Raw genomic sequence first — 27,899 nt, 5'->3', positions numbered from 1 at the left:
TTTAATTATACTCAGAATCTTCTTCTTTGGCGATCACTTGTAGCTGAGTAAGATTGTCTTCCATGAACAGTGAGTCCGTCTTAACAGTGAGTCCGTAAATGACTGTGGAGTCCAATTCTGGATCCATACGTCCTTCCACAGTGGGGGCATAGGTTTCCGGGTGAGAGTTGATCAAGGTGAGGATTTGCCAACCGTACCATCCTCATAGTATGTTTTTCGCTTTCATTCTGAGTTTGAGCATCTTCAAAGTCCATGACACCTTTGGTAAAGGCTGTTCTCCAATTAGAACGCTCGCAGACCAATGTTTCCCAATTGTCGGTGTTTATACTACATTTTTTTAGATTTGCCTTGAGAGAGTCTTTAAACCTTTGTTGACCACCAGCATTATGCTTTCCATTTTTAAGTTCAGAATAGAGTAGTTGCTTTGGAAGACTATAATCAGGTATCTGAACAACATGACCAGTCCAACGAAGTTGATGTTGAAGAATCATTGCTTCAACACCGGTGATCTTTGCTTCTTCCAGTACACTGACATTAGTTCACCTGTCTTCCCAAGTGATATGTAATTTCCCCCCCGGAGACGCCACTGATGGAATCTTTTGAGGAGATGGAGAAGGCGTTTATAAGTGCTCCATGTTTCACAAACATACAGTAAGGTTGGTAGTGCAATAGCTTTGTAAACATGCATTTTGGTTTCCCTGTGAATGTCCTGATCCTCAAACACTCTGCACTTCAGTCAGGAGAAAGCTGCACTTACAGAGCTCAGGCAATGCTGGATTTCGGCATCAATGTCGGCTCTTGTGGAAAGATAACTGCCCAGGTAGGAGAAGTGATCAACAAACAGACCCACTGGAATGAATGGACTTAAATTGGTCATGAGTACGGTTGATGTTGGTTACAACCCTAGTTATCTACAAAAGGTTCTTAAATGCTCTAAGGCACTGAGATAGGACACAGGCACTTTACATCCTAATTTTTCCTCCACCAGCATGGAAAAAGATTACCCAGCATAACACTTAAGGTAGGAGGCAAGAGTTCCACCTGCTACTTTCTGTTATATTGCCTTGGAACATTAAAGCTGTCATCTCCAGACAAGGTGCAACAATCCTGCTCAAACATCAAATTGTTCATTAAAATAGACTTCTTTACCAAAGCTTATTAAATGCAACATGTTATGGACATGCATGTCTGGAAAAAGTTAGGAAAAATCCTAACTATACCCCCACTCCCATAACAATCCCATATGGAGGAAGAGATTCCATAATCTGTTGTGTTTAAGCTGGATTTATATCACATTACTGTACACCGAAATGATTTTGTGTACAATCTATGAGGAACGTCTCATGCACTGATGTTTTCTGTTGATGTTTCACAAACCAAACATGATCAGCTCTACACTAGCAGCTGAGAAATAACATCAGCTGTACTGTTAATGGCATTTTAAACATTTATGCTGTCTTTGGGGCTTACTTACTGTACCTGGCTAATCTAATTTTCTTCCGTGCGATAGCTCCATGGTATCGCCTTAAACCATCCTTTGCAATGAACAAAGCAAGAAAAAATAATAATTAGTTATAAATTTTACATTGTAGTTTTGCTAATTTTCAGAATAGTCGACAGATTGAATATAACAAGCTTTTTTTAAAAAAAGAGCATAACACAGACTTTACTGTGAAGCCAACCATCTAAATAAAATGTGTAAGTTAACTACAATACTGTCTGAAAAGTACAATTCTGGTTTGTCTTAGGATCACAAAACTACGGCAAGCCCTTTTACCTGAGACTGGCAGAGTATTTCAGTCCTTGGCTATAAGTTCAATAATCATCTTTTAGATGAAATATTAATCCAAAGCACTTTAGAATTAGTGCCCCTTATGGGACAAATATGATTTATATATTTTTCATCTTACATAACTCAAATAAATCTTCACTTCTCCTACTGATCTATTTCATAATTTCTAAATTAATAATCTGATTATCTTGTTTATGTACACAGTTGTTCTCTCCCTATTTTTTTAAGGGTTCACCTTTGTAATAGATTTGACTCTGGGGACGGTAATAAGTTCTCCATGTTCATTTACAGCATTAAAAATTAAAAAGGCACTGTTGATATGCCGAGCTTGGCCTTTGGCCCATTCTTCACAATTGAAGGCCTCAACACGAACTCCAACTTCAATGCTGAAAAAGAAGAGCTTTCAGTTAATTTAGCAGCTGGGGTGCAACAGATGCAGCACCAAATTATACAGAGAAGCTACAAGCTTTTTTTTTTAAAAAAAGAAGGAAATAAATTATTATACCTGCCATCTTATACAGGTGAGCCTAAGCTCTATTGATCTAAACAGGTCGTTTCTGTGTAGACATGCATGGGATTGGACTGCAAGGATCCAACCCTATGTATACTTTTATATTTCTTGATCTCTAAAGTATATCAGATGTTAGTTAGGCTCTCACACCAAATGTTATGACCAGACATACAACTTCCTATTCTGTGGTGAGATTTACTGATTTGCTAGGGTCTGTTTAATACTGGGCTAGGATAGCACATAATAACTGGTCAAAGGGAATGCGTATGAATAATGGAGCATACATACAAGAAACTACAATCTCCAGTTGTTGTACAATAAATAGAGGGAAAATATCTGAATATGAATTTTTTATACTTATGTTCTTGCTAGTGCAACAAAGAATGGTATAATTTCAAACTACCAGGGCTTTTTCCCCCACTTGGAACTCACTGGAACTGAGTCTTGGCATCTCTCAGGTGGGCGCCGCTGCCATTATAAAAGAACAAGTGAGGCATTTGTGGTGAGTTCTGGCACCTATTTTTTCTAGAAAAATAGCACTGCAAACTACATTTTAATTCTTATATTATTTATGCAAATTGAAACTGAAGCACAGGCATCCCCAAACTGCAGCCTTCCAGATGTTTTGGCCTACAACTCCCATGACTAACAGGATCAGTGGTTGGGCAAGATGGGAATTGTAGTCCGAAACATCTGGAGGGCCGAAGTTTGGGGATGCCTGCTGAAGCATTTTAGACCATACAGTAGCATTAAGATAGAGACAAGCTTATTACCTTTTCTGAAAAGTATTGTTAACTATAGCATTGAAAACCAGGCGGTCACCAACAGTTGATGGTCCCCGGAATTTAAACATATCTACAGATTTCAAAGTTGGATGCAGCCTACACAGGCGACTGAAAGAGGAAAAAGGAAAGCAAATTAAAATACATACCGGTATTTTATCGTGCTATTTTTTTCATATCAATGCAACATTTCAGTATTTCTATGCAACAAATGGAAATTCCAAGTTTAAAGCTAATACTGGTTTTAATATAGGTTTGGGAGTAGAAACATTCTCTTCAGTTGGAACTTGAAGCATTTGAGAATTGTGGTTTCCAGTACTGTATATCTATTATTTAAAGGGGGGAGGGGGGACTGTTTGGCTTAGCTCTTCCATACATTAAGTGCTATTTTTCTTCATTCATTCATTCATTTAATGAATCATTTCCCATGAAAGATCTCAAATCGATTTAAAGTATAATGAGGTATATAAAACAGTTACATATATAAAAATAGTTAAAAACAATTGAGTACAGAAACAATATTTTTTTAAAAAAAAATTATAAACACTTTGGTATTTCTTTGCCTGTTTTGGCTGCCTCTCAATATATCGCTGCCAAACACATCACAGGTGGGGGGGATGAGGGTCTGTGCCAATGTTTGGGCGCCAGGTGCCATTTTGAATCAAGGGGGCAGACCCAAATGTGACTTTAGTGTGACTGCACCCATTTGGGGGCATAGGTCTGGCCACCTCTCAAGGTATTGTTGCTGAACTCTGCGCAAAAGGTTCTTGAGGTTGGTATCTTCATTGAAGTTTGGACACTAAGTGCAATTTTGAATCGAGATGGCGAAATGAAACATGACTTTGTAGTGACTTCGCTTGATTTTTGATGTGATGGGTCCAAACTCACAAACAACACTATCAATTTAAAACAAACAAACATACAAACAGTTTTTTTAGTTTCTAAAACAATCCCAGACACTGCTAGGCATTTCCCACTAGACCCTATATATGCTGCAATAGCAATAATAATAATAATAATAATAATAATAATAATAATAATAATAATAATAATAATTCCTCATGCGAGTTTGTTTTAACAGCATGAATCTTTTTAAAAGAATTTGCTGAGAATTAGGTATTGTTTTGTTTGTTGTGGTGGTGTTGTAGGGCTTAAATTTCTTCCTAACCTTTGCTTAGCTTAGACTAATACTGTTTTGCACCATTATTTATCTTTAGCCTTAACTCAATTACCCTTTATGATGTACCAGAATTGTTAAGCGTGCACAATTATCTGTTTCTAATTAATTGAATTGTGCATCTTTATAATGCATTCAAATTACTTTGGTTTTCATTAGGAATAATTTGCTCCTCCTATTTAAATTGCTAAATATCTCATTTGCAATACAACAATAAACATAGAAGCAGATTAATGTCAAGAACAGAGGTGTAAATGTGTAGATGAAGTTTGCAATCTTTTTTCACTGTTAGGCCTAAAAACATGATATTATTTTGCTAGAAAGGTAAGCCTTCCATATTTTTACAGACATGGTGTATCTGAAAGACCAAATCTAATTCTAGTGGATTTCTGTTGAATTCAGCATTGACACTGCTTGGTTAGTATCACAATTATTTACCGTGTTTCTCATATTATAAGACATGTCTTATATTTATTTTTTCCTCAAAAAAACACACTATGGCTTATTTTCAAGGGATGTCTTATTTTTTTCCTCCTCCTCCTGCTGCGGCCGGCATTGCTGCTGCGCCTATCACTATGTCTTATTTTCGGGGTATGGCTTATATTCCTTGAATGCTTAAAAATCCTGCTATGGCTTATTTTATGGGTATGTCTTAAAATATGAGAAACAGGGTAAAAGGGGGTATTAAAAAAACAAAAACCTGTCTGAGCATATATTCAGTTTGTTCTTTGAGTACTGCTTGCTTTTATAAATCTCATTCTCATTCCTTGTAAGCCTGTGGTCATAGCAACTCTAACTGGCACCTTCAAAGGTCAAATCTAATTGTAAGTTGTTTTACAAAAGCTTTGCAGCAAGGTCAGCTATTTGTCAAACAAAATAGACAGCTCTCTGTCACTGTTTAGCACTGTTTCTCCTACATTTCGGCTCATCACTTTCAAGTGCAAAAAAAGAAATGTTTTCAGCGTCTGATGTGTTATTTTCCTGCAGCTAAGCCCAATCTCCATTCTTCTGGACCAGATTTATTGCAGAGTTATTTGGGAACCATTTATAGATACAGATATATAAATGAGGTTGTGTGCTTACATATAAATGCCGCTCACTCGGGTCATTGGTGTTATGACCGTGTAAAACCTGTGACAGATTTGCAATTTTAATAAAAATGAGCTGTTTATCCAGTAACAAAGGAAAGCCAGTTATTATTGGTATAACTTCAGGTTACAAATCAGAGCTACATGAATAATGAATGGGAATGACACATCCAGCACCCTGGCAATGAATCAGGCCCACTGGTGTGTGAAGGGAATTCTAATAGAAATTCTTGTCTCACACACACACAAAGAGAGAGAGAGCTACATGTACCAAGCAACAGGGGGATGATGGAATTCTCTGCGTGATTAGATGAACATTAAACTAGTAGACAAAAAGAAAGAAAGACAGGCAGAAAGAAACCTTGCATTCCTCACTAGGCCTGCCCAGTAACGTGTAACACAGAAGGATGCTGAATTTAAAAAAATGGTACCTTGCTGAAATAACGGCCACTGTCTCCATCCAAGCCATAATTTGGCCACCAAATGTATTTCCTTGATGATTGGCATGAGGAGGCAAGACAAGTTCAGTGCTCTGCACATGGGTGAGATCTGTGGAAATTGCACCTTCTTCTTGATTGCAAAATTGTTCTAAAATGTATGAAATGAATAGCCAAGGATGTTAGTGAAATTACAGACCAGTCCAATTATACTGTGGCTGCCATTGTCCTATGTCTTAGAAATCGTGTCCTCCCTTAAAGAGGGCACGCGTTGCGGTGAGACCTGGCAACCAAACCCTTGTGTTGTGGGTGGGAAGGATTGGAGAGGCACAACACCCTATTGGAAGGTCCCTTGATGCTGGGTTCCATCAGGCCAATGGGACGCGAGTTAAACGGATCAAGGGACCTATATATGCCCATGCACGTGACCCAGAGCTCCCTCTTTTGGTGCGTGCATTGGAACACACACACACACACACACCACTCCCTGATTTTAGGGCTTTTGCGCTTGACCTTGCTATGCCATCGTGTGTCGTCTGTCGTTGGGACAGGGGCACGGCAGGAATTTTCCCCACTTGGCTGATTGGCTGGTGCCACATGGGTTTCACCTGCCGCATAGCAAATCGTCACAACTTGTAAGATTGCAGATTGGCTCTGGTTCAGGTGATAGGGATGGGAGAACGCTCTCGCTATCCCTATGTGAAAGGTATTCTGTTAAAGGAATCCAGGCACTCAATGGTTGGGTCAACCCTGAGAGGGGTTGTGCCCGTGCCTGAGTCCAGGGGGACATCTGGGTCGTGAACATAGCATGTCCCCGGCTTTCCGCCTATCTGGGTGTTCACCCTTGGGCTGACCTATGCTGGAACCCTGGATCAGCACTACCTGCATGGCAGGGAGCTAGTCGAACCAGAGCCTATGCAACCACTCACTTGCTGTAATCAATAAAGTTGAGGCCTAAATTCTGCCAAAAACCAAACCAAAATTATGAGTCTTGTGTGAATTTATTTAAGGGGGAGGTTTAAAGGTCTGAACACACAAATAAAGCAGCTTCACTGAAATCAGCAAGGTGACTGCACTTTGTGAGGTCTGTATCCCATAAGACAATTCCAAAAGAGTTTATGGCGGTTATGAGAGCATAGAATACATGTAATGTAGGGCTAGTTGGTTGACCCTGTTCTCTAATACTGTCAGACTAAAATTCACAGTACGTGAGCTTATTAGAATTTGAATCATATAAATGTATGTTTTAAAGACAGAGAGAAATTGGACTACAGGTCTATTTGAGACCCATAATTCAACAGGGGAAGGAGGGATCTGTCTTCCAGGATGAAGAGATCTCTAACAAAGCAAGATCTTTATATTTCAAAAAATGCCAATCATGCTAATCTGTCACATGATCCCACTTGACCTGAATTAAGCGTTTGGCATCTGCCCCACTTACATCTGTTTTATAACCCCTGTGTTGTAGCTTGGATTCATCTGAGCGCTTTGCACTTTGGACCTACTTATCAAGTTGTACAATTTGTATTTAGAAGACAAATTCCACCTTGCTTTGTGCACTTTGTAGATGTTTCATGGAAAGTAATCTTAGCACAAAATAATTTAACACTTTACTTTTCTTGCTCTTTATCACTGTTAAGCCAGTGCTAGCTATGGTAGTGAGTTTTAAGGAGAAAAACTGCTTTATAGTGTCACAGTGTGCTGCTGCTTCTTTTCTTTTTTTAAACATGAGCATGTGCCAGTTCCATAGGTTGAAATGTCCTATACTGATTTCATCTGGTCCAGGGCTTTCCAATCTTGGGTCTCCAGCTGCTTTTGGATTACAGTTCCCATCATCCCTGACCACTGTTTCTGCTAGCTAGGTATGATGGGAGTTGTAGTCCCAAAACAGCTGGAGACCCAAGTTTGGGTACCCCTGATCTAATCTAAGATAATTGCTAAAACTATGCATCCTGCAGAAAAGGACTTTGTAAGTTTTAAAGGTTATGAGTGCAAAACATTTTCCAACATGGATAGTTTAAGTTTATGGAAACAACAATAAATGCAGCCACGTTGGTCCATTAACAAATTAGCATAATACCAAATGGATTCACCATTTGTGCCATATCCACCTCCTGCTACTAGTAAACAACAGTGACCCATGCACTGGGAAGCTAGTGTTGTAGATCTACGCCACCTTCTGACCAACATGAGGAGGCAGATGGTAGGGGAGGGGTGTGAACAACAGAAGCAGACTGAGAATACACACAAACAAAAATGTGCGTATGAGTGATGAGCTCAAGGCACTTTGTATGTGTAGCTAACATTTATGGGGATCTAATATGGAACAGAGGGACGCGGGTGGCGCTGTGGGTTAAACCACAAAGCCTAGGGCTTGCCGATCAGAAGGTCGGCGGTTCGAATCCCCGTGATGGGGTGAGCTACCGTTGCTCGGTCCCAACTCTTGCCAACCTAGCAGTTCAAAAGCACATCAAGTGCAAGTAGATAAATAGGTACCGCTACAGCAGAAATGTAAACGGCGTTTCTGTGTGCTGCTCTGGTTCGCCAGAAGCGGCTTCGTCATGCTGGCCACATGACCTGGAAGCTCCCTCGGCCAATAATGCGAGATGAGCGCTGCAACCCCAGAGTCGGACACGACTGGACCTAATGGTCAGGGGTCCCTTTACCTTTACATTTAATGTGGAACAGGATATATGTATGCCTCTACTTTGTGCTCTATTTGTCAATAAACTAAATATTATAAAATGCCTTAATTTTCCAGAGATAGGAAATTCCATAGGAACCCAATCTGGATAATGCTTCCCTGAAAATCCTCACCACTTGGAAATGGAAAGCATACAGCAATGTGTCTGTTTTAGCTGTCCCCCATGTCATTATCTTCCAGGATCTAATTTAAGACATACTTATTTGTTCCATTGGCACATAGCTGGACTGGTGTTCAATAGACCCAAGTGTTGTAGTCTGCTGCACTGTGTTTCACTGCTGATATTGGTTTGAATTATACAGTTTGAATTATATTTTATGCTGACTTCATTTTAATGGTTATTGTAAGGCCCCCTGGATACCTATGGGAGGAAGGGTGGGATACAAGAATAATAATAAATTATAATGACTGACCACTATTCATGCCACATTCTTCCACCAGGTTCTTACAGACGCGTTCATGATCCAGTCGGATTTTTCTTCTCTCAGCAGCCAGGGTGTGCTCGAGAAAATCCTGCGCAGTGACGAACTCCACTGGTTTTAAATCAACCTGAACAAATTAAGATTTTTAAAAAAGGATTGTAAAAGTAAAGCCTACTTTGAATATTTTTTACTTTATTTTATTCTATATTACCCACCCTTTACCCTAAGTTCTCAGGGTGAGTTGTTTACAAGTGAAAATACAGCACGCTTTTAAACTTACAATGACAATACAACCACAAACAACATTGTGGGTCCTGAAAACATCCTGAAAATACAGTATACATTTCAGGTGTCAAAGGCCTGGGTAAAAAGGTACATCTTCATTATCTGAACAACAGCAAAGTCCGCACCTCATTCTGTCACTTTTGTATTAAGCTGCATTAATAATTGGTAAGAAGAGATAACATACCAACAGTATCTTGACATGCATTTGCTCACATTCCAGATTTACCAAATGTTGGTTACTTATTTACACACTGGCAGAGGAAGAGGAGTGCGGGGGGAGCACACCGCCCCTGGCAGCGCAATCCCGGTGGGGTGCCATTGCGCATTGCGGCTGTTCCCCCACCCGTGGGTGGCATGCCACGCCATGCCCCCAGGACACATGCCTTGCCCCTGTGGGTGGCGCACCACGCCCTGCCTGCTATCTTCCCACTGGTGCCGGAGCATGAAGCTCCGCCACTGTATTTGCACACACAGATACACACATCTTAAAATCAACCTAAGCTAAAATTTGTCTCAGAAAAGAGAACTAGAAATGCAATGCATAGCAGGCACTGAATGCAATGAAATTGTGGCACTTCCCCTTAGCTAACCCACTGTCAAATTACTGCAGTAAAAGCTTCTGATGCATATTTGCCCACTACAATTCTTCTGTGGTGCTACTACTCTGCTGTCAGACAAACAACATTAGTACAAATTACGTAAGCCTAAACTGCCATGAACAACACAACTTGGTTTACAGACCATTCTGCAATCCACGTAAACTAAGGGCCATTTTTGAACAAAATATATCACCTTGCCATTATGTACTGGTTTTGCCACGTATGTAGAGAAAGCCACACAAATCAGTTTTTGGAAGGTGGTAAGATGATCTTGCAATGTAACTTTGACACCGACCTACATGCAAATGGAAACAACACACCGGATTACTAGGAGTTATATAATTTGGAACTGGTTTATGTAATAATCAGCACTCCCTTCATCTTAATAAATAGCTGACCTCACCAACTGGTTTCATAATTAGGTTATTATCTCTATTGCTTCTTGAGTGTCTTAACAGTGCAATCCTATGTTACATCTACTCAGAATAATAATAAATAATAATAAAAATAAATAAATTTATTATTTGTACCCCGCCCATCTGGCTGGGTTTCCCCAGCCACTCTGGGTGACTTGGCTCCCAACAGAATATTAAAAAGAAAATAAAACATCAAACATTAAAAACTTTCCTAAACAGGGCTGCCGTCAGACGTCAGATAGTTGTTTACTTCCTTGACATCTGACGGGAGGGCATTCCACAGGGTGGGCACCACTACCAAGAAGGCCCTCTGCCTGGTTCCCTGTAACATGGCTTCTCGCAGTGAGGGAACCGCCAGAAGGCCCTTAGAGCTGGACCTCAGTGTCCAGGCTGAATGATGGGGGTTGAGACGCTCCTTCAGGTAAACTGGAGTTCAGTTTGGATGCTCAGAGATACCGACTGAGTTCAGTGGGACCCATTCTCTGCTAAGTGCATGCAGTACTGTAAGCCTAAGTAGAAATGCTGATTCTATAAAATGTTGATTGGTGGCTAATTTTAAAGGGGTGGGGTGCTGAAAGGAGGGAGGAAACACTTGAGCCATTTTCAGCCAATGGGCTTGAAGGATATTTATTGATTTATTAAATTTATGTCCTGCCTTTCTTCCAAGGAGCTCAAGAAGAAGACATGGTTCTCCAGATTCTCACAGCATCCCCTGAGGTTGGTTAGACTGAGACTGGTGCAAGGTCTTCCATCAAGCTTTGAATTGACTGAGGATTTGAATCAAGGTCTCTTCAGTCCTAGTCCAACCCTCTAAACATTACACCACACTGGCGCTCTTCTTTATAGCTTTTATAGTCTTTGCCGTGCATGACTAAACCCCATAAAGACTAATGTAGACTTGAGGACACATTTTGAACTGATAAGCCTGCAGATGTTCTGTATTTATGAACTTTTTCATTCAGTTTCAGTGCTCAACTCTTTAACAAACTGTTGGAACAAAATGTTTTGAGTGAGAAGAATGTAAACATTTAAAAATTTGCAGTATACTGTGGCAGATACCGGTTCATTTGAAAGAGAAGCCAGAGGTAGTTCTGCAAAAAGAGTACAAGTGTTTGGTGACCACAACAGTTGTCAAGAGAGCTGATTTTGCGGGAGTGGATCTACTGAAACTGAAACAGTACCATGGTAAATGGAAGCACAGGGGACATAGCCTCTGAGAAAGTCAATAGCTCTGGGCAGCTAAGGGGCACTGGGGTATGTTTTGAACCTGTATCCCAGGGGTAGAAGACAAGAGTCATGTTGTGGCAAATAATAATAATAATAATAATAATAATAATAATAATAATAATAATAATTTATTTGTACCCCGGCCATCTGGCTGGGTTTCCCCAGCCACTCTGGGCAGCTTCCAACAAAAATTTAAAATACATTAAAATGTCACACATTAAAAACTTCCCTGAACTGGGATGCCTTCAGATGTCTTCTAAATGTCAGGTAGTTATTTATCTCTTTGACATCTGATGGGAAGGAGTTCCGCAGGGTGGGTGCCACTACTGAGAAGGCCCTCTGCCTGGTTCCCTGTAGCTTTGCTTCTTGCAGTGAGGGAACTGCCAGAAGGCCCTTGGCGCTGGACCTCAGTGTCCGGGCAGAACAATGGGGGTGGAGATGCTCCTTCAGGTATACTGGGCTTGAAGGATAATGATTATGATTATGAAATGTAGAGAAGGGGATAAAAACTAGTGAGAGAGATTTGAGTCCCCGCTCAATACATCCTACTGGCGATGGCCATTTACTTAACATGAATTCGTTCCTTCATTTGTTTCATTCTGGCTATATAACACCATCTTAAAAACAGACCAAGACAAACAAATGCAGTCTCTTACCTCCATACTCGTAGTGAATGCCCGGTTTACCTTAGCATTAATGCTGATAATCTGTCCGACTCTATTAACAGAAAAAAGCACCATAATCTCATTGTACAAAAACAGAATATTATAAGCTGTTCCAGGCCTTTACTGGCCCCGATACAGCAATGGCAACATGACACTGCTGGCTACTGCATGGCCAGCCATCAATACCAGAGGGAGAGAGGGGTATTGGCAGAAATAAAGCATTTTGGCTCCACAGGGCAATGGCAAGGAAGGTGATTTGCTGATTGGTCAGCCTCTGCCCACAGGCAAGCTGCTGAACACTTATCATAGAATCATAGAACCACAGAATTGTAGAATATTTGGAAGGGTCCCCAAGAATCATTTAGTCCAACTCCCCCCTGCAATGCAGGAATCTCAGCTAAATCATCCATCGCAGATGGCCACCTAGCCTCTGCTTAAAAAAAACCTCCAAGGAAGGAGAGAGCATAACCTGATTTGGACTTTAAAGTGAAGAGGAAGCTACATATTTTGAAGGGGTTCTTCCTCTAGATGCGATTGCAATGCAGGCTGATGCTGTTCTGCTGTTTCCAAGGAGCAAGGACAGAAAGAGTAGCAAGTCTTAATTAGAGCCTATATAACCCTGGACCTGGAATCTGGTTTTCATTGCCAGGATCCACACATGTGAAGTACCGACAAAGAAAGGCTATCTCAGCCTTGGATCAGGCACTCTCGCCTGATTGCAAATGGTAACAGGAAATTCCATTAGGTATGTGGGAGGTCTGGCCAATCAGAGGTTGAACATTCTGTCCTTCCTCTGCACCTAGCATGGAAACCGAGTGAGCTGTCCTGCTCTGGTTTGCCGTAGGAGGGGCAGAACTCTCTGTTCCTCCTCTAGCAGCACTTCATCATGCTAGAAGATTTTCTTTAATTTATTTTTTTGCAGCTTAGAAACTTTTGTGGACATAAAAACATAAGAGCCTGGCTGGTCAGGTCCCATGGCCCATCTAGTCCAGTATCCTATTTTGACAGTGGCCAACAAGATGCCTATGAGGAACCAGCAAGCAGGACACTTACACAAGAGAGCCCCCCCTCCTGCAGTTTGCCACAAACAGCATTCAGAAGCATTACTGCCTCCAACTCTGCAGGCAAAGCAGAACCATCATGGTTAGCAGCCTCCACTTCCATTAGTTTACCTAATCCTCTTTTAAAGTTATATTTTTCTGGCCACCACCGTGGCCAGTTTTAACTATGCGCTGCATAAAGAGGTGCTTTCATTTATCTTATTTTGCAAGGCTGGGACCACTTCCACACATTATGTTGCTGGTGCTGCTTGGAGCCAAAACCACATGGTTACTTTTCTTTTCTTTAGTCCCTTAGGAGCGTAAGAAGCTATCTTTTACCAGGTAAAAGTATTTATTTTGTCCAGTATTGTCTGCTTTAACTAGCCTTGGTTCTATAGGGCCTCTAGTAGAGGTCTTTCATATCACTTGCTACCCATTTCTTTTAACTGGTGATGCCAGGGGCCAAACATGCTATCACCAAGCTAAGTTCCTCTCACCTTGAATTTTTTACAACTATGTGGTTCTGGCTTATTCTTATATTTATGCCTTTATTTTCAGAGTATCTCCCTGAAATGCTTAGAATCTAATCTCATTCTCTAGAACCCAGAGCTCCTGAAGTCTGGCGTGTGAACACTATCTAAACATTCTTTAAAAAGTCATTGTAAGGCCAGGGGCATCCCATCTATAGTTAATAATTCTGTTTATATATACAGTATAGGAAGTTCCATTGTCACTGTTGAAAAGTACCCCGAAAGCCACTTGCTCTAAACAGAGGCTCTGGGAATTGGAATTCAGGGAACATTGTGGTGTCACAGACCATTGCATTCTCATTTGTAAGTGATGGGGACCTTTTGAAGTGTAGCAGGCTGAATGCTCTCAGTAAGGGTACACAAAGAAAATGCAAAAAGAGAGGGAAATCTAAAATACAAACTTATATAAAATAGACACTGCTGATGAATTCACACGGTGTACGAACACAAACAACAATGTTTATTCTTTAATGGGGGGGGGGGGAGAGCTGTTTTCCCTGTAGGCAGGTTAAGTGAGGGGGACCATATATAAGTAGCAGATTTTACTCAAACAGGATGGATATTCGAAAATTCTAACCATCTCAAAGACAAAGCAAGGAGCATAAAAACCTGGCAACGTTACAGTTTGTCTATGCAGGGGGGGATGGATACCTAAACCAGCTGGGGGGGGCATTTGCAGGGAGAATTGGCAGGGAGGGAAGAGTTAAGGTTTCTCTTGCCCCCCAATTCTCCCGTGATTGCCTTTCTGCCATCACATTCATCTTACAACAGAAACATGGGGTTGGGCACCTCCTATTTCTCTTTTGATTTCTAGTCCTTTGGTGCTTTAGGAGTTGACAGGCCAAAAGATAGTTGTAGGAGTAATAATTACAACAACCACAATAACAACTACAACTCTGATTTGGAGTGCAAGAGCTGAAGGAATAAGGTGCATTGCTCTTAATTCGTTGTGCAAAAATCACATTGTTACAAGTAATTTTCTCCTGCATTTCAGGAGTAGCCAACATGGCACACTCCAGATATTGTTGGAGTCCAACTCAAAGCCAGCAGAACCGCCGATCAGGAATTATGGGACTTGGAATCCAACAACACGTAGCGGCACCATGCTGGCTACCACTACTATATCCCTTGTGGATTAAAGAAACACAGCTAATTTCTTGGGAAATGGGAATGTAGAAGACTTGGGGACATCTTGTTTTCAGCTTAGAAACAACATACAGTCCAAGCATATCCCTGTTTACCCAGAAATAAGCTTCACTGCATTCCACAGGACTTGGCTGCGTGCATGCTTGTTTACTCAGCATCCAATGCACTCCTCTATCTTGTCATTTCTTCTGAAATACTGTGTTTTGAGGCTTCTCTACCCCAATACCAGCTTGAATTGAGAAAAAGAATGACCTAGCTGCATTTTAAGCCACTAATGAGTACACATGAATCTCATTGGGGGGGGGGGGGAAGCATGATATTAAACATCCGTGTGAAAAGTGATTCACGCAACACTATAACTGGAGAATCACTGTAGATATATTATTGTTTCTTTTGTTTCTTCATACCAGAGGTAACTGCTGTAATATGACCTTCCTGTGCATGGATATGGCACCTACATATGTATTTGTGCTCACAAAGTTGTGCCATTTAGTAAATACTGCATGAACCCATCATGCCCTGCTCCTCAGGAAAACACAGACTTGTAGTCTAAAATCCAGCAGAAGTTAATAATTGCATTTGCCATCATTTCATGCTTTTACAACACAGCAGAAAGAAATGTTATCTTAGTTTTCAAAATTAATGAACATTAACATTAATTATAAATGCTTTTAAAGTTAATTAACACTCAGGTGGAAGGTTAAACTTCATCAAACTGCCAGACTTCTCCCACATTAACAATCGAGACAAACAGTTGACTGGCAAAAATTGCTTGCTATTAGCTTCAGAGGGGAAACACCCCTCCCTTATTTCTGGAAGTTGAAGAGCAAGATCTATTTCTTGAGTTGCATGCGTTTTTATGAATCCATTAAATACATAATCTTTGAAAATGGGGAAAATGCCAATTTATGTCTTTTTATGCATGAATGCCATTCATTGTCATATCAAGAAAAACACTGCAAGATTTTAAAAAAATGGTTTCCTTTCTCAGTAAATGGTTGTATTTATCTCATGGTAGACAAACTTATATCTCTAGCAGGCACTGCTATCTGAACTCCGCCCCCATAAGTCACACACCCCTATCTTGGGCCCCTCCCCCATGCCCTCCTTGAGAGTTTTTGTCTTTGTCTCCATGTTTATTTGAACTATGATCATAATACTTGCATAGCTGAATGCACTGGCGGAGGAAAGGGGGTGTGGAGGGAGTGGACCGCCCCTGGCACCACTTTCCGGTAGGGTGCCATTGCGGCGGGCCCCCCCCCCGGACACACACCACACCCCCACAGGTGGTGCGTCATGCCCCCAGAACGCACGCCACGCCCCTGCGGACGGCGCACCACACCCTCATAGGCAGCGTACCACGCCCCCTGGAAGTGCAGCACGCCCCCCACTGGCAACGTGCCATGCCCCCCCAGGATGCGCGGCACACCCCCAGTAGCGGAGCATGCAGCTTCGCCACTGGCTGAATATAGAATTGAGGAATGTGTGTGTTGGATTTCAACATGGCTGGAATGTAACCTACTGTACAAAGGCAAGAGCCTCATACATTCCTCCACCTCCTTCTGCATCTGGCCCTTGTCCACTATTGTCATGAGGCCCCTTGACAGAACATGGTCTTCAGGCTGAGAGACGCTGGCCACCCTTCAGAGGATCATCTCCTATGTTCACTGGACCAATTTTTAATGTTCTGGTTAATCTCTGTTACACAGAAAATAAAGAAGGCTGTGAAAAGTGTTGATAATAACTATTTAAATCTGTACCTGGCAGTCTCTTCAAACTGAATGTCATCCACCGATGCTGTCACACAGGGCATGCCAGCGTGTTTCTCAGCTTGGAAGAAAAGGCAATAATAAACAGGTAAGCAATTATAAGTTTCCTCTCAACATGCCTTTGCCCTTAAGCATGGTTAATTTGGTTGTCTTTTAAGGGCCACTTTACACATACTGTACGATGCTTTCCTTCCAAAGATGCACATTGTTAATCATAGAATTGTAGAGCTAGAAGGGACTCCCAGATGGTCATTCAACCTCTGCTTAAAAACTTCCAATAAAGGAGAGTCCACCACCTCCCTAAGGAATCGGTCCCAATCTCCTTTCTTGTAGCTTGAATCCATTGGTTCAGTTCCTACCCTTCAGAGCAGGAGAAAACAAGCTTGTTTCCATCCTCCATGTCACAGCCCTTTAGCTATTTGAAGATGGCTATCATATCTCCTCCCAGCCTCCTCTTTACTAGGCTAAATGTACCCAAATCCCTCAAGCATTCCTTATAAGGTTTCTGGACCCATGATCATCTTGGTTGCCCTCCTCTGCACACTTTCTAGCTTGTCAACATCCTTCTTAAATTGTGGTGTCCAGAACTGGACACAGTGCTCCAGGTGTGGTCTGACCAAAGCAGAATAGAGGGGTACTATTACTTCCCTTCATCAGGACACTATACTTCTGTTGATGCAGCCTAGAATAGCATTTGCTTTTTTGTTGTTGCTGCATCCCACTGGTGACTCACATTATGCTTGTAGTCCATTAAGTCCCCTAGATCCTTCTCACGTGTACTACTAGCAATCCAGGTGTCCTCCATCTTATATTTGTGCTTCTGGTTCTTCCTGCCTAAGTGCAGAACCTTACATTTGTCCCTACTGAAATTCATCTTCTTAGTTGGGCCTAGTTAAGGTCATATTGAATCCCGGTTTTGTCTTCTGTGGCACTGGCTACCCCATCTGGTTTTGTTATCCTGCATCTATTTTATCGCATTTACCAGTTCCAACTGCGGCTTCCCAACAAGCATACACGTTCTCCCATCCCCCCACCCCCAAAAATCTATAAATTCTATTCATTTGTTAATTATAGATTGCTTCATGACAACACTCCCTAAATGGCTTACATAGCAAGATTATCAACAAAACACAACTGAAATCCACAAAAGTGCTTTCTTAAAAATTATATGTGAGGAAATTAGTCCAGCAGCCTAATTACTGTGGTCAACTGGAGGCCTGCGGGAAGCCCACAAGCAGCTCCTGAATCCAACAGCACCCTCACCACTAGCGATTCCTCGCAAATGATATTCAGAGGCAGTATATGCCTCTGACAACTGAAGTAGAACACTGTCGTCATCATCTCTAATAGCCAGAGAGCCAGAATCTGTCTAATAAGAACACGAAACTGGGCCTTCTGTGAACTAGATATAAGGGTACTGGTGAGATAGTGCTTGAAATAATTTACAACCTCCTGAGTAATGCTTAACTTCCGAAGGAAAAGATGGAAAACTCCCCCCCCCATTTATCTGTTAACATTTGTAGCCTACTGTTCCTCCAAGGAGTTTAGGATATTTATAGAATTTTCTCCATTTCATCCTCATAATTACCCTGTGAGGTCCATCAGGGTAGCCAGGCTTCAGATTTCTCAGAAGTTTGTTTTTTAATTATCTGAACCCTAAGATCTACCAGGTAGAGCCAGGTGCAAAAGAAGAAGAGCTTGGATTTGATATCTCGCTTTATCACTACCCGAAGGAGTCTCAAAGTGGCTAACATTCTCCTTTCCCTTCCTCCCCCACAACAAACACTTTGTGAGGTGAGTGGGGCTGAGAGACTTCAAAGATGTGTGACTAGCCCAAGGTCACCCAGCAGCTGCATGTGGAGGAGCGGGGACACGAACCCAGTTCCCCAGATTACGAGTCTACCACTCTTAACCACTACACCACACTGGCTCTCACTTGCAGGATGCCTCTGGGCCTAGGGATTTGTTTTCATTTAATGCACATTTTAAGCACATGGCTTTTCCCCCAAAGAATTCTGGAAGTTGTAGTTTGCCAATTAGAACTGTAGCACTCTCTGTGGGGGTGGTAAAGTATAGTTCCCAGACTTCCCTGAAGAAAGCCATGTGCTTTAAATGTGCATTAAATATGCTTTCACACAGAAGTCTAGGCTTACTCCTTTCAGCAGCCTAATTTAAGGAAGGAAATGTTCATTTTGTTATCGCCATTGTTAAACAATTCGGAGGCCGAAACCTGCTGCCTGATCTACCTTCTGTATACCTGTGAAGTAGATAACTAAAGTGGGGCTTGAACTTAAGTCCCCCACAACAAAGTCCAGCTCTCTACCTCCTAAAACATGCTGGCCCATCCTTTAAACAAAGTGTGCTTCTCTGAACTTTACTGTTAAATGATCCCCACTCCAATCACACATCCCCATGAGAGGTCATGGGGCATAGCTGCTTCGTTTTAATTTCCTTTGGTTGAGAGAATGCTGTGAACTTTCCTTACAAATAGATAAGCAAAGAATATTGGGAACAGGCAGTACAGATGCTAATCCTGTATTGGGTTTCCCAGTACTGTATACAGCATCTGCACCATCTCTCGTTTTTTAGCCAGCTCACCTTCAATACTCTCCACTTTCTCCCATGAGTGGCTCAGATTCAAATAGCCATTTCTGTTACACACACTCTCTGCCACAACAGTGGTATCGGATCTAACCTCACAGGCAAACTGGTCATTCAGGAAAACATTTCCAATCCTATGTTACCACTGAGAGAACACCAACCAATAATTCCCGACTATTAGCAAGCAATTGGCTTAACTAAGGAATGTCATCCAACAGCTGTAACCATATACCAGGGGTGGCCAACTCCCAAGAGACTGCGATCTACTCACAGAGTTAAAAACTGGCAGTGATCTACCCCCTTTTTTGGGGGGTTCAGGTCGTTGAGCTTTTTTAGGGGAGCCACGGTTGTTCAGCTTCTTTAGGGGGAGCCAATGATCTACCAGTGATCTACCACAGACGTCCAGTGATCTGCCTGTAGATCACGATCTACCTGATGGACATGCCTGCCATATACCAATCTTCATGGAGAGAGTGCATGTGTTCAGTAGCTGTCTTGTGCAAGTTCAGACAAAACAGTACAAGCAAAAGCAGGATGCAGAACATGGGTTTCTGTTGAATGCTGTTTAATTCTACTGCCAGCGTTGTATACAAATGTGTGAAAAATATGGCTTGCTTAGTGTGGTGCCCATAGCCACAATAGCGGTCTTGAGGACTTTTCCTGGTGCCCAAGAAGCCCCTGAGTCTTCTTTCTGGATCCTCATAATTTTTACAAGAGATTCCCTCAAAACAACCAACAATTCAAAAGTCAACTCTCTATCAACAGAGGGTGTTCTGTGATTTGTTGGTGGGTTGTTGCCATCTTTAGTAAAAATTTTGTGTGTGTGTGTGTGTGTGTGTGTGTGTTGGCAAGCACTGGATCTGTGTAGTTGAATGTAAAATATACCACTGTAAGGTTGGGGGGGGGTTCTTTGTAAAATCATACAAGTTCAAGAGAATGCATTTTAATTCTACTGCTTCCAACTTTTGTCCAGAGGCCATAAAGGCGTACATGCACAAACACACACACACACACACACACACACAGATTCTCTTTTTGCCTTTTGTGGGGAATGGCCCAGGGGAGAGAACCTACTTGAAGGGTGGTGAACATGCACTCTCTCAAAATTCCAAATTTGTCCATGGTGACCCCTAGCTTAATAACGCTTTCCTACCTCATAGGAGGGGAAGTAGGTGACGCTGTGAGTTAAACCACAGAGCCTAGAGCTTGGCGATCAGAAGGTCGGCGGTTCAAATCCCCCCGGCGGGGTGAGCTCCCGTTGCTCGGTCCCAGCTCCTGCCAACCTTGCAGTTCGAAAGCACATCAAAGTGCAAGTAGATAAATAGGTACCGCTACAGCGGGAAGGTAAACAACATTTCCGTGTGCTGCTCTGGTTCGCCAGAAGCGGCTTTGTCATGCTGGCCACATGACCTGGAAGCTGTACGCTGGCTCCCTCGGCCAATAACGCGAGATGAGCGCCGCAACCCCAGAGTAGGTCACAACTGGACCTAATGGTCAGGGGTCCCTTTACCTTTACCTCATAGGAGAGTTGTGACAAAAAAGATAAAATCATTCAGTAACGGGGGTTATATAAAAGAGAAAAATTAACCTGTTTTAATTTTTAAAGCTGTGAAATCCTTAAATACTGACAAAGTGAGTATTGTAATTAAGCTAGTTTGCATTACAAATGCTCCAGTATACCTCACATCCTTATTGAAGGATAAAAAAACCTCTGGAAATTGCAAGCGCCAGCATAATAATCATATAATTCTAGAATGATACCATGCAGAGTGAGAGAAATAACAATTTACTAATATTTTTGTGCTCCTTAGTATCTGCTAATGAACACAATTGGATTTATGCTGGCACTATGCAATCCTAAACCCACTCACCTGGAGGTAAGCCTCAATGAATTCAATAGGACTTACCTCTGAGTAGATATACTTAGAATTGCAGTGTAAGGAGTTGGCAGCACCATTCTACCCATGTCTCCTCAGAAATAAGTCCCATTGAGTTCCACAGGGTTCCCTCCGGGAAGAAGTTGGCACCTGGCCTTACTGCAAAACCTCTCTTCCCAATCTGAGGACACTGTGCAAAGGAGGAAGTCACAGCATCATGAAGATGAGGATTGGGCTTGCTGCCTCTTATTACTTGCGAGACAAGTAAAAAAAAAATCCATCAAGTTTGCGCCCTATCTCCACCTGTTAGGTGGATAAGAGCTGCACCAGCAGACTTTCTGCCTGTGCCATGCAACTCTTAGAAGGCCTGGAAGAGGTGCTGAACAGCCAGGCACCTCGCCAAAGAGACGAGGGGGCTAGAAGCACCCGCTGCTGCGCGTCCCACCCACCCCCACCCCCCGTCCTGAGGCCACCCTGAGCGCCTGGAGCAGGTGGTGGGTGGGTGAAGGGGGCGCTCGCGCTTACCCGCCAGGCAGGCCGTGGTGTCGATCCATTTGAGCAGCTGCCCCGCGCCCAACTCCCCGCGGTAGTTCGTGTGCGCGGGAAAGATGGTCTGGCACATGTGCACTTGCGCGGCCGCCATGGAGCCAGCGGTGCCGCCGCCTCCTGCGCTGCGCCTCGCTCGCTCGAGTCTGTGGCGGCGCCTGCTGCAGATTCAGCTCGGACCTTCGCATGCCCGCCCGCCCGCCCTGCTCTTGCTGCTGCGCTGCCGGGCTAATGTGTAATTAGGCGCAAGGCTCGCTTTCCTGGGCGTCGAAGGGAAACTGGCGGTGCCCTTATTTTGGCGGCGAACCAGCTCCCTCCTTCGGCGGCCGCGTCCTCGGCCCACGCGGGGCAGGTTCCTCGAAGTTGCTTAGTAGCTAAGGAAGGAGGGGAACTTCACCTTCCCGCCCTTAATGGGTTGCTGCGTGCTTCCCGTCCTTTCCACCTTCTTCCAGCTGCTATGGAAAATAAAATTTAAACTGCGTGCGATAATCACAAAAAGCGCCCCGGTTGGATATATCATGCATTGTTAAAATTAAGCTCGCGGGAGACACCGATTAAGGCAGTGGGACGGACCCGAAAGTGGGCACGTTGCGCAGCGCGGGAGCCGACCTCCATAAAAGGGTTAAGGGGTCGCCCTTTGTCACAAGCGACCATTATCTTTCCTCAACCTTAAACGGATATAATCGGTCGTCTTGCTAAGCAGTTTCACGTTGAAACTTCTCCGACAGGGAGAATGGCCAGCAGTGGAGGCCTCTGGGAAATCGAAATGACCCTTTGATTAGGGGGTTGCATATTTCACGAGTTCTCAACAGTTGAGTTGCTTTTAAAAAAAATCTATTACCTTTGCAAAAACTACATATCAAAAGGAATGAAGGAAGTGAACCTCCAATTGCACAATAATTTTAAAATTATTATTTGAGCCCATCACATTATTATTGGGGTCCAGGCTTGAACCCACCACCAGCACCCGCAAATAAGAATTCTGCTTAAATCAAGTTCTGTCCAGTCATCCCCACCCCTTTTTTCCTGCAATTGGTTGCCTTCCCATTTTTTCTTCTAGATTGTAAATTTTATGCTATACCTGCTGGGGATCCGTGCAGGGTCAGCCCACCCATGAGGCCAGGTGGGGAAACTGCTTCAGGCGGCAGGATCTACAGGGGCAGCAAATCACAATGTACAACATCTTCCCACCCCACCCCACTCCACTTGTTCCTAATGTAGAACTTCACTCAACACTTTGCCCCAGAAAATGAAATGACATGGGCTGGCCCTGCATCCATGCTTACTGAAGAATAAATGGCATCATTTTTTTAAAAAAAGTTTTATTTACCAGATCTTTGTGCAAGATAAATTAGAAGAACAGGCTTATACTAAGGGAACACAGATCTGCAGAGTTGGGAAAAGTTGAGATGGTTACGCTGACAGGTGTCTTGCCTAGAGTTTCCCCATATGACATCTTGTGGTAGTATCTGGGAAGTACAACTTTTTCAACAGTAAGGAGGCAATAAGATGATGGGGGAGGTGGGTGGGTGGGGGTTAGAAAAATCTCATGGAGATCTAGCAAATTCACATTACAGCCTCTCTGGGATTTTTCTCACAGGTAGCTGTGTGTTATATAGCATTTACTGCCTCATTTGTCCTTTGGTCTTTCAACAGCATGTAGAGGATTTCGTAGGATGAACCTGCAATGTCAAAGCTACGTGGAAAGTAAATAAATTGAATTGCTCAGTGGTTGTGTTGGTTCCTGGTGGAAAAAGGAGGTGTCAGATTCAGGGCCGTAGCTAGGGGGGTGGGGTAGGGGGTGATGAGGTGGGCCCCCGCCAGGGGAGCAGGTGAGGGGTGTGTGTGTGCAAAATCGGCTTAAAATATGTCCATAAATATAAATATTGATTATTGCCTCATAATGGTTTTTTTAATAGAGGGTGAATTGAATGGGTGGGGGAGAGGGTTGGAGGAGAAGCAGAAAGAAGAGCTAATTTGTCCGTGGCTAGGGGGCACAATCTGAATGGTTCTGCCAGGGGTGCAAGATCACCTACCTACAGCTCTGGTCAGATTGGAGACTTTTCTGAAGGGAGTGGATTCAGACTCAAAAAGATATAGGGAACAAAGCTAGTGTATTTTGAATCTGGATGACATGGCTATGCTGACCTTACAAGTGGAAATCATGGCATGTAATGCTTACAGTGGAATTACAGACCCCAAGTGATTCTTGCATTATGATCCAGTATGAACCAGTCTTACAAGCAGGGTGTAAACATCTCCACAGGAAGAGAATGTGAGGTAGGGGCTGAGAAATAAGCGGTGCCATGGCAACAGGGTTGCATCTTATAAAAGAATATGGTGGTGTATCTTTTAAAATTATATGAGTAGGTGTGATAAAAAAAAAAACCCAGCCAGAGTAGCAGGAAAAGGAAGGTAAACCTCGTTCTCCAAAGAACAAGCTAACCACGTCTATTGCTGTTACTACTTGATATGTTTTAATGTTTTGTGGTATTATAAATTATTTATACTATCAGCATAATATTCTTTTCTGAGTGTTCCTATATTTTAATATGTATGAATTATCTTGTCCTGGGGCCTTTGGGTGAAGGGCGAATTATTTGTTAAATAAAAATAAATAAGATTTATCGGGGAGGTATCTAACAACCCTTTACCCTCATAGTTTACAGCCATACAAATTCGAATCCCACCCCCCCACCCCCTGCTGGTGTCCTATTCAACAGAATAAACACCTTATTGTCCCTAGGAATTTTCTCAGACTCACTTTTTTTCCCCTACTCTGTTACTCAGTCACCCATATAATTTTCTCAAGGGGGCTGCTTCTTAGCCATTTGTCTTGCTTTTTTTCTGGTTCCCAGCCATCCTTCTTGATTGTCCATCATACTTGCTTCTCCATTCACTCCCTTCCTGCCAGAAACATACTTTTGCACGCCACCCCAATCTCTGAGAGGTGCAAGATTTAAGGGAGTGTGGCATAGTGGTGTCCCACACGTTACTGGTTTATTTACACACATATACAACCTGAGCCTGCGATGGAGGGGTTCGCAGCATAGACACAACCTTGTTATTCCAGCAGAAATCTCTCTGCCTTTCCATCCTTTCTGCTTTTTGCATCCAGCTTCTAGCTCATACAACACAACCCTCAACTCTGGCCTTTTGTCTTTCTGATTAACAGAGTTGGGGAACGGGAGGCCCACCAGTTTTGCCTCTGGCACAGAGCCACTGCTTTGTTTTCCTTAATGGCCCATTACCCACATTGGCCTGGCTATTCCAGCACTTGAATCCATGCTGGATCCAGGAATTAGAAGCCAGACATTCAGGCAACTCCACCCCACAAAGACTGATCACAATACACACTTCCTGCAAGCTTCTTATACAACCTCCTTTTTCTCAAGGGGGTTATCTCCATCTTCTCTTCCCTGAGATTTCAACTTATTGCCTTCTGCCCAGCCCTCTCACTTCCTCTTGAGGGGATACATACATACATACATACATACATACATACATACATACATACATACGGTACATACATACATACATACATACATACATACATACGGTACATACATACATACAGACATACATAATTTCATTTGTATGCTGCCTTTCCACAGTTCAAACCATGCTCAAAGTAGCTTACAACATGAATAACTATGCAACTACATAACAAAAGTAGGTATAAACAATAACTAAAACATTTAAAAACACACAACCAGCCTGAACAATTTCTACACCAATCAAAAAATATATAAAGGTGCAAAAAAAAGAAACCCAACAGCAACAAACCTCTCAACAACACCCTCCCAACACCCCAGTTGCAATTCTAACCCCATTTACCTGGGAGTAAGCCCTATTTAAGTCAATAAGATTTACTTCTGACTATAGTAAGGATTTTTAGTCCTCAGTTTTTTTACTCACCTGCACACATCTTCATGTCTCTAGGCACATGTGCGAGCTTTGAATTCTGGTCAACCTGACCTTCTGCTTCCAGGAGAGAAGCTGGACAGTAGTGAAACATTCTGTTGTTCAGTTTGAGCTCCACAGCAAGCAGAATGTTTGCACACTCTGTTATATCGGAGCTTCTGGTATGTCTTGCCAGAAGATTTGGTATTTTAAAATATCAATGTTCCTTGGGTTACAATGTATGTATTCTATGCAGAGTTTTGTTCTTAGTTGTATTTAAAAGCTGTTTTAAATACGTGCTGTGGTCCATGGGGTCACGAAGAGTCGGACACGACTAAACGACTAAACAACAACAACAAAAGCTGTTTTGAGTGGTTTTGTAGTTGGATTATGGTCTATACCCTGTTTCTCATATTTTAAGACATACCCATAAAATAAGCCATAGCAGGATTTTTAAGCATTCAAGGAATATAAGCCATACCCCGAAAATAAGACATAGTGATAGGCGCAGCAGCAATGCCGGCCGCGGCAGGAGGAGGAGGAAAAAAATAAGACATCCCTTGAAAATAAGCCATAGTGGTTTTTTTGAGGAAAAAATAAATATAAGACATGTCTTATAATATGAGAAACACGGTACATTTCTGACCTGATTATCTCCAGCTGAATTTTCCCCTCAAATTAGGAGATTTATATTTTGGCAGGACTTTAAATTATTGTTTTGAAAGCAAGGTGTTAAGTAACAATGCCAATCCATTTCCCCTTTGGAACCCATGATGCAAAATATAATTTCTCATATAATCCAGCATTGCAGATGCATAGGTGTGTTTACAAATCATTAGGCAGAACCCAACACTGAGTTTATTTCCATTGCCTGTTGTTTTTAAGAGTGAAATTTACACTCAATTATCATTGGCCAGGTGTTCTTCAGTGAGGACTCTTGAAAGCTCTGCTCGGGAAAACTGGCTCCAGCAGCTTTAGAAATTGCTGTATAATAATGTGTGTATAAACTAAGTGTAGTGGCCATTATTTTCTCCCCCTTGCCTTTTCCATAGTCTATAGACTCTCTTCTCTATGAATGTTTGTAACTCAAAAAAGAAGCTCTAACCTCAACAAAACACTGGTATATTTTCAAAGCTAAACATGCTCAAATTTGGCTTCAATCACTAAATTAGGGTCCAAATGTACAGTGTCATATTTGAATTGCTTAAGTTTTCACAAAAAAATGCTCTTTAAAATAAACTCTTCTTTTATGTTCAAGACTCATCTAAGCTGAGTTTGACCCAGCTGACCAGAGTTTCTGCCCATAGTGTATCTGTTGTTTGCTATAAGATTAGTAACTGCAAAGCTGTTGGCATCCCAGAGCAAGGCAAAGTCTAAATCTGCTCACGTATAAGCCTTCTTGAATTCCCTGGAGCTGTCTGTGCTCAGCCTGGATAATGAGATCTCTTTTAGGCAGCATAGAGGGATTCTGGAATTAAAAAGAAAGCGGGTGAAGGGGGAGCAGCCCTTCTAGTTACTGCAGAGAAGGAAGGCTGCTATTTTAAACTTCTCTGCAATAACTAGTTTCTGAGGAGGAGATTGTGCAGTTAAATTGTGAGGGGGGGGGAATCAAGAGTCCATTTCAAGGTTATAGGGACCAACTTCAAGATCTGTACTGCATGTACCGTATGCTTAGCTGCTAAATATTTTGTATATTTATACAAAGGAAAAATATATAATCTGAAGGGATATGTAAGGAGACGACACCAAAACATAGCTGTCAACTTTCGGATTTGAAAATAAGGGATCAGCAGCCTCACCTGTCCTAGGGACAGTCTACGGTATATCTAACAATCCAGGATAGCAGCGGGAAACGGCGCTGGAATAAGGGAATTTCCAGCAAAAAAAGGGAAGGTTGACAGCTGTGGCTTGGAATAAGGGAGTTTCCCGCAAAAAAGGGAGGGTTGACAGCTATGCGCCAAAAAGGGAGAGCTGCTAGAATCCAAGCTAATGTGTTAAAACATCTAAGTACAGTATGTGTTTTTTCAGAAATAAAGAGCCATTCTGAATGTGGATACCAATGAATACATTAATGTGTGAATATGTACTATATGTGCAAGTTTCTTCTTTGCAAACTGTGCATTCTAGGATTCTCTCCAATTACAGAATCCACAGCCGAAGAAAACCATTCTAGCTTTGTCCTCCCCCACCCCCACCACTGAGTTCTTCAGGGACAAGACAGTGCCATCCCCTGGACTGGATGTATGTATAGAAGCAGGTAGGTGGTGGCTGGGCGAAGGCAGACTGTTATTGGTGGGGCAGTGACCAAGGGCGTACCTAGGAGTTGGTCAGGTTGGCCCCCACCAAGGGCACAGGCCCAGGGGGTGAAAAAGTGTGCCTCTC

At 42.4% G+C, this 27,899-nt stretch overlaps 1 protein-coding gene across 2 annotated transcripts in view; it reads right to left on the bottom strand.

Moving 5' to 3' along the window:
* ACOT12 (acyl-CoA thioesterase 12) overlaps window positions 1–22,073 on the bottom strand; it is a 31,739-nt gene extending 9,666 nt beyond the window's left edge. Inside the window, exons 1-9 of one of the 2 annotated variants that reach the window (XM_035099974.3) lie at window positions 21,594–22,073; window positions 16,582–16,651; window positions 12,097–12,157; window positions 9,991–10,092; window positions 8,905–9,040; window positions 5,782–5,938; window positions 3,077–3,196; window positions 2,028–2,178; window positions 1,480–1,535 (exon numbers count right to left, since the gene is read on the bottom strand). In XM_035099974.3, coding sequence (XP_034955865.1) covers window positions 1,480–1,535; window positions 2,028–2,178; window positions 3,077–3,196; window positions 5,782–5,938; window positions 8,905–9,040; window positions 9,991–10,092; window positions 12,097–12,157; window positions 16,582–16,651; window positions 21,594–21,711 — 971 coding nt within the window. In that variant the 5' untranslated portion in view covers window positions 21,712–22,073. The remainder of the gene's footprint in view (window positions 1–1,479; window positions 1,536–2,027; window positions 2,179–3,076; window positions 3,197–5,781; window positions 5,939–8,904; window positions 9,041–9,990; window positions 10,093–12,096; window positions 12,158–16,581; window positions 16,652–21,593) is intronic. The other variant, XM_035099975.3, reaches the window with a different exon arrangement.
* Window positions 22,074–27,899: the final 5,826 nt, after the last annotated feature.

The sequence above is a fragment of the Zootoca vivipara genome, chromosome 10, assembly GCF_965207765.1.
Source record: "Zootoca vivipara chromosome 10, rZooViv2.hap1.1, whole genome shotgun sequence".
NCBI lineage: Eukaryota > Metazoa > Chordata > Lepidosauria > Squamata > Lacertidae > Zootoca > Zootoca vivipara.
Note: the sequence above shows the minus strand (reverse complement) of the source record. Positions and strands in the feature narration are given on the sequence as shown.